Source organism: Drosophila innubila (assembly GCF_004354385.1).
Source record: "Drosophila innubila isolate TH190305 chromosome 3L unlocalized genomic scaffold, UK_Dinn_1.0 0_D_3L, whole genome shotgun sequence".
NCBI lineage: Eukaryota > Metazoa > Arthropoda > Insecta > Diptera > Drosophilidae > Drosophila > Drosophila innubila.
The window spans coordinates 1118233-1125755 of record NW_022995376.1 but is presented as its reverse complement, the minus strand read 5'-3'; the positions used below and the strand labels follow the sequence as shown (position 1 = coordinate 1125755).

Genomic DNA, 7523 nt, shown 5'->3' with positions numbered 1-7523 from the left:
TAGTATATTTAATATATTTTATTTATTCATTTTTTCATTTATTTATTTAATTTTTTTAACATATTTATTAATTTATTTTATCTTTTTACTTTTATTTTTTTTTCTTAAATATATTTATTAATTTATTATATATTTTTACTTTTAATTATTTTTTTTTTAAGTCGACTAAAAACAGTTGACTAAAACAATAATAATTAGAGTTTAAATTGAGTTATTAAGTAACAATATATAAATTTAGAAACTAAATTATACTACCACAATTTCAATTCAAAACTTAAATAACAAAGTTAAGCTAAATTAATTGAATATCTACTATTTTTGTTGGCTACCTTAGGAATATTTATTAGGCCTGATCGAAAGTTAAATTTTCTTTCCGAAACTCCTACATAATTGTGATTTAATTCCAAAAAGATAATCATTTAAAAATTAACTATAATTTTTGTGAGTTTGCCCAAACAAAGTAAGTCCGATATTTTTCATCCGATATCGTTTTGAAAAGCAAACGCAAAACGATATCGGCTGAAAAGATCGGACTTACTTTAAAGTATGGTTCACGTCTTCAGTTTACTATAATTTAGGACTTCAGATCTTGCGTTAAACTAAGAATTTATTTATTTTTCTAAAAAAATCTAAAAAAATATTTTTGATTAAAATTCAATTACGGAATGAACAGTTATAAAATATTAAATACAATTTTTAATAATTAAACTGAAAATATAAGAAAATAGAATTCAAAATGACATATTTGAAAAAAAGGCTTATGAATTAAAAATTTGATAAACTTATAAGCTTTACGATCGCTTAAAAATTTTAAAATTTGGTAGTGACACTCTTAAAAACCAATAAAAAGTGCAGGCTTTTCATTCCTAAATTTCAGATCTTAAAAATATGAAACATTTTTTACAATAGAAAAATTTGTAAAGTGATTTTTTTACAAATGGGTGCAACTTTTATTACAATTTATTTGAATGTTAGCTAGTGTTACAGGTTTTTATGCAGTCGTGCATACCCTAAATTGTTATACGTTATGACTTTATGCCATTTTAAGTGCTCTCTCAATTTGATAGCGCCATATCAGGCTGTAAACTATTAAAGGTCCGCAACTTTGCAAATAAACAGAGCATGAAATATTGCTTGTCGTTAGTTTTTCGAGTGACCCTCGGGGCAACTCCCTCTCTCTCTCGCTCTCTCTCGCTCTTCCTTACACTTAGTCGAATTTGTATATGAACTTCAAGTTGAGTGTTCAGTGTTGTAAGTAGATTTCATCGATGCGTACGCATTTACGCACTACAAAAGGCTTCTGTTTGTGCCACTTGCTGTGTGTGTGGCAAGTGGCAGGCAAGTTGTGTATCTACCTGGGCTATTTCAATGCCAGCTATGTGCCACAAACCAACAAATTCGTATTGGACGATCAGCTGTATGTGCAACTGATTGCTGTGGCAAATTGCTTATTATCTGTGGCATATTTGTGGCTGAGTCAACGTTGGATCTACGATCAGTTGTTGCTGCTTTTATACCTGCCACTTTATGTCTACTTTCTGCAATTGCGGCAACATTTTACTAGCTTGTTGAATGACTGTGCCGCGGTGCAACGCAACTTGCAACATGTGCTGGGCAACTGGTTGTGTGTGTCTCTGAGAAAGGCAGCTGTTTTAACCTTACTCTTGCCACTGGAATTAATCCTTTTGCTGCTGTGGCAATATCACATGTACTACAGTTATCAGTTCTTTTTCATCGCTGGCATCGCTTTTATTTACCACATGCAACTGATTTTCCTGGGCAACTATTTCATCTGGCTGGGCAGCATTTATCGATCACTCAATGCATTTCTGCTTCAGCACATGAGCAGCTCTAAATTGGTCATACTGAAAACGCTGCTGAAACAGGAAGCGATTCTCTACCGAATTCATCGCAGCATTATTCACTACTTTGCGCTGCATCTGCTCAGCTTTCTCACTTTAATTGTGGTCACTTTCTTAAAAGTATTTTTTAACAAAATTATCAATAATGAGCTGCAGATTGAACGCTTGCAACTCGTGCATCTGCTGCTGCTTCTCTCACTGCTCCTGACACTCCTCCTTACCGCTCAGGAGTTGCAGCTGCAGCGCAGAAATTTCCACAGCAATTTCCTGGTGCTCCAGGATCGTTTGGAGTACTTTCAGTTGAAGTCCTGGTGCCTGTTGAAGCACCAAACGCTGCCCATGCCCTTTGGACTGCCTATTCTACGCTCCTATGTGAAACCACAGCCCAAAAGGGACATCATTACCATGTTGGTGAGTGCTTCTTTCATTTAGGAAAAAATGATCTAGAAAAATTTATATGGGAATTTAACAATTTTTGTAATAAAAATACAAATACAAATTTAAAGCATTTTGGAATATGAATTATGATTTATATAAAAATGTAGAAAATAAATCTGTGGAAACTAAACTTTTTTTTATAATAAAGCAGTAAATCAAAACTTATTGCACTTGGCAAAAAAAACATATTAATAAAAGCTCGCAACAATATATAAATAAATATTTTTGATTTTTATTGTTCAAATTAATTTTTTTTAAATAACTTTGTAATTGTATTATTATCAAGAAGAAATTTAAAATATATTATTATTTTATATAAGTATATCAAAAAGGAAATGCAAATTTAAAAAAAAAAACAAATAATTTTTCTGTATATAATAAATTATTCATATTTTCTAAATTATATATTTTTACTAATATTGTATAGATAAATATGATTAAAATCAATAAGTAATTTGATTTATATTTGTTCCTTTATTTTCCTAAGCATTTAATCATTTATTTGAAATTTAAAAAAAAACAAATAATTTTTCTATATATAACAAATTATTTATATATTCTAAATTATATTTTTACTAATATTATTAAATATGATTAAATATGATAAATATGGTTAAAATCAATGAATTATTTGAATTATATTTGTTCTTCCATTTTATCAAGCAAATAATTTTAATCATTTATTTGAAATTTGAAAAAAAACAAATAATTTTTCTATATATAAAAAATTATTCTTATTTTCTAAGCTATATTTTTTTACTAATATTGTAAAAATAAATTATGATAAAAAATGATTAAAATCAATGAATAATTTGATTTATATTTGTTCCTCTATTTTCCTAAGCAAATAATATTAATTATTTATTTTTAAATGTTGACTTAGTTTTGAAAATATTATATAATTATATAATTGTAATTTTTTTGCCTAACTAATTGATTTATCTCTATTTTTGATAGTTCTCTAGCAACCTGCCTGCTCCTCAGCTGAGTCAAAGAGTCCTGCCTTTGGTCAATTTGGGTCTGGGAGCTCATCAACTTCAACTGTCACTGCCCCAAGTGATTACTTTCCTCATCCAATTCGGTGGCATGCTACTCCTGCCCCTCTGTCTGCACTCACAGCTGCAAATCAACTTTTACAATTCCCTCAATCCAAGCAATTTCGATGCTAATGTCACCTCAACAATTAGTCAGGTGTATCGCTGGTATGCTTATGACGAATTGGAATAAATTAAGCGCAAATCACTCGAAAATTAAACTAAATACAGCAGATTAATATTATTATACTCTTTGTAAGGATATATGAATTTTATTAAGCAATAAAATAAATTTATAAAAATATAAAATTTGAATAAAAACAAAATGTATTATTTTTCTGCAAAATTAAATAAATGAATTTGCTATTTTTGTATAAAATTAATTGAAGATCCACAATTTTGTAATTAATATTTTCTTATATGTACCGTATTTTTTCACACAAGACTACCAATTTTATTATTTATAAAAAAAATAAGTCATTAAATACAGAAAGAAAAATAAATTAAATATAATTTATATTAATTACTTTACTAGTATTCTGTTAGGATATAAAATAGTCGACTTGTCGAAGATTATTTTGCTACTTTATTTCCATTTCATATTTCCAATTCAGTTGATTGCCGACATGTGGAGTATTCAGTTGTTCTACGCATTTCTAAAACTCTTGCGAGTTGTTTTTTATGGCTTGGGTTTTCTCAGGCTACAATTCGATGGATCCAAGGAGCGTTATGAACCCAAAGTGCATAGTTGGTATAAGGATTATTTACCAGGCATAATTATACTGCTGTTCATCTGTGTGCACTTTTATCTATTGCTGGAAATGGATTACTTCTATAAAGAATTAAGGGAACTACAACCGGATGCTCTGCCTCCTTTTAATATTCTGGATTTATTAAGTGAACTCTGTCATGATGTCTTGTATTTTTTAATCTGGCTCAATTGATTTATAAGCAGCTGAGGTTTTTATTAAAGGATCAATTTGATTTGAGATGTTCCACAAAACTCTTTCTCCTCGGAATCTCTCAGCTTCTGTTGCTTTTCGTGTGTTGCCTCAAACATTTTTATTTCGATTGGCCTTTAAATGATTTCTACAATATTTGTGACTATTTAATGAGTGCAGTGCGTCTTCTCTTTGTTTTGTTGTTGTCACTGCAATTCTTCTACCATTTGTTGCATGCCTCAGTGTTGCAATCACTGAACTTGCTGCTGCAACAACAAAAGAATCTCAAATTGTGGCATCAACTATTACGGTTGCAACCTTTGCTACTGAAATTGCAACATTTTGTTGCATGTTACTTTGGTGTGTCCTTCTGTGGCTACTTCGCACTGTTGTGCCTCCGTTGTGGCATGTATCTGAGTGTCTTTTCCTATGATGAACTACGCTTTATGCCACAGCAGAGCAATCAAAGTGAAATGGATCCCTTGGAAATGCCAATGCCACCAACACGTGGCGACTTATTAAGAAGCGAGTCCTTGTACCTGGCGTGGCAAGTGGCACTGATGTGGCTGCTCCTCTGTGTGGCACTTGTGCACCAAAGAGAGCGCAATAAACTATTGATTGGCATCTGGCAGCTGCATTTTCCCACTCAACTAGCGGCAAGTGGACTAAGTGAAAGCTCCTTGGTCACCAAGGACATTCTCAGTTTTCTGGTGAGCGAACTCTGCAGTTAGTCAGGTACTTTTTTAGACAAGGAAACTTTTTTTAAACGAAAAGATTATTTGCAATATAAAATGTGTGCAATACAATTATTTCTTTGTTTAAAAAAAGTCAACATCATAAATTTATTAGTTATATTTTTTAATTTGTTGCAAAAACCATATGAATCCTTTATAATAATTAATTGTGCTAATTTTTGGTAATGAATAATTGAAAATTTTATAAATTTTAAATATATTTTTTGTCGACTGTCGATTCGAAAAATATTGCTATAATTAATTATTATATAGAATCCATTTTTTAAGGAAATTCATTATTTTTTACAGCCTGACAATTTTTATTTAAATTTTTTTTAATAAACTGTCGACATAAAATAATACAACTATTGTCATTTTTTTATAATAGTTGAGCCCAATTTATTGTTTTTATTTTATTTTTATTTTTAAATTGGTTCCAAGGACCACAAGAATTGAAAAGAGCAAATAGAACCAAACTTTATAAAAAATCAAACCATTTTAATTTGATTTTATTTTTTGTTATTCTTATATTTAATTATAATATTATAGATTTTTTATTAGACTTTTTTTCGAATCAAAATTTTGTAAAGAAAATCCCTTTTTTAGACTAAGTTTTTTTTTGTACAATAAAATATGTGAGTTTATTTCTTTGTTAATATAATTACTTGACTAACTGCGGATAAAGAAAATCTAAATGTACCACTTAAAAAACTCTTATATTTTAAGCTCACCACCAGAGTGTCTATAGTCAATTTAATTCCTGGTTCCCTCAACTTTATCGCCTGGAAGTTAAAGTGCGAAGTCTCAGGAATTAAACTCGTTGGCTTTGCGAGAAGCTTCAAGTTGCTGCTTCAAATGGTGCTAGGTTGCACCATCGTGTACTACATGCAACAAGGAGATCTGTTGCAACAACAACAGTGCCTCGAAGCTGACTGTGTACACATTTAAAATTCAGTCAGCTCACAATAAAACTGTGCAAATTGAAGAATAATTAAATTAGCATATACATAATTTAAATGACAGCCACAAGAAGCTGCGTGTTGCCTCTTTTAACCTTGACATCGACACTTGCACACACCCAAACACACACACACACACACACACACACACAGCTACACACACCTCAATTACTTAATGAATAACAAGCAGAGCGACCTTTGAAGAGACGATTTTAACGACCGAAGCTCAACGAACCTTGCGGTGACCGACGACCATCATCATTCCCGGCATTAACTTATTCAAAGGGCAGTAGAGGCATAAAAAATATTATAACTGCTGCCCAGCTGCTCGACTATTTGATGCCCAGTAGTTGTAACAATCAGCATAAAAAAATTAAAGCTTAAAAAATTAGCAAACATAAAATTAAAGAGAAATATTAAAAAAATAGGGACAACCTTTATCATTGCATTTAAAAAGAATTTAAATTGTATTTTCTCCAATTTTATGAAATATATTCAGACAAATAATCAAAAATAAAATAATGTTATGAAAATTTCAAGCAAATTTTAATAAAAAAAATATTTATATTTTTGATTTATCTTTAAAAAACAAATAAATAAAATTGTTTTTGCTAAATTATTTTTTTTTTTTTTTTATTCTAACAATAATAATTGAAAATAAGACATACTATATAATAAGAGTTTTAAATAAAACCTGAAAAATAATAATTTTTTTATGTTTTTATAATTTTTCAATATATATAAATAAACGTGTCATTTTTACTTAATAATTTGTATATTTATAAAAAGACTTTAAATTGTAGTTCTATTATAACCTTTAAATACAATTTAAAGTTAATTTTTAATTTTAATATATTTCTAAATAGAAAAGTAAGAGTTATTTTTCTTTTATTTTATAAAAATCAACAAATAATTCTAATTTCATAATTTTTAACTTAATCTCTCAGATCTGCAATATCTTACAGACAGACATTGTCACAAATTTATAAGCCTGTCTATCTTTTTGGTATTGGACTAAAAAGGGCCAAGTTGAACTCAAAAAACTTTGACCATTATAAAGATAAAGTGAAAGACGAAACGGCGGCAACTTGTTGTTATTATGAAGCGGCCTTAATTTTACATTTACCTTTTGTCCCTTTCCCATTTTCCCACGTCCCTTTTCCCTCTTCCCTTTTGCCGTTTTCTTTGTGTGTAATATATGCATAAACTTGATTGAATTTGCTGCGCATTCGCAAGATTTCAGCACACGGTCTTTGACTGCGATATATCGAGAGATGCGAATCAAAATGAAATTCAATAAATTAACATAAATCTCAGGCATTCGTTGGGCGAACTTTACTCCTCGTACTCATATGCAAATATCAATTGCATATGCTATGTGAATCGATTTCAATAAACCTCATGCCACGACCTGGCAACATATGCAATGTTGCAGTCAGGAAATTGAATCAGAAGTCGCAAGTTGCAAGCTGCAAGTTGCAAGTTGCAACACAAAGAAGTCAGGCCAACAACACTCAGGCAGCAATTCAATGAATTTCCGGCAAATATTCTTTTG

The 7523-nt window shown here is 30.1% G+C and overlaps 2 protein-coding genes across 2 annotated transcripts; both read left to right on the top strand.

Annotated features, from left to right (window-relative positions):
* The first annotated feature begins 1268 nt into the window (after nucleotides 1–1268).
* On the top strand, nucleotides 1269–3527 carry LOC117786690. The gene is made up of 2 exons (XM_034625038.1): nucleotides 1269–2273; nucleotides 3258–3527. The coding sequence occupies exons 1-2, from the start codon at nucleotides 1269–1271 to the stop codon at nucleotides 3525–3527; spliced, it is 1275 nt and encodes a 424-aa protein (XP_034480929.1).
* Nucleotides 3528–3960: 433 nt separating this feature from the next.
* On the top strand, nucleotides 3961–5957 carry LOC117786686. The gene is made up of 3 exons (XM_034625034.1): nucleotides 3961–4074; nucleotides 4362–4985; nucleotides 5736–5957. Exons 1-3 carry the CDS (start codon nucleotides 3961–3963, stop codon nucleotides 5955–5957), a joined length of 960 nt encoding a protein of 319 aa, XP_034480925.1.
* The last annotated feature ends 1566 nt before the right edge of the window (nucleotides 5958–7523 follow it).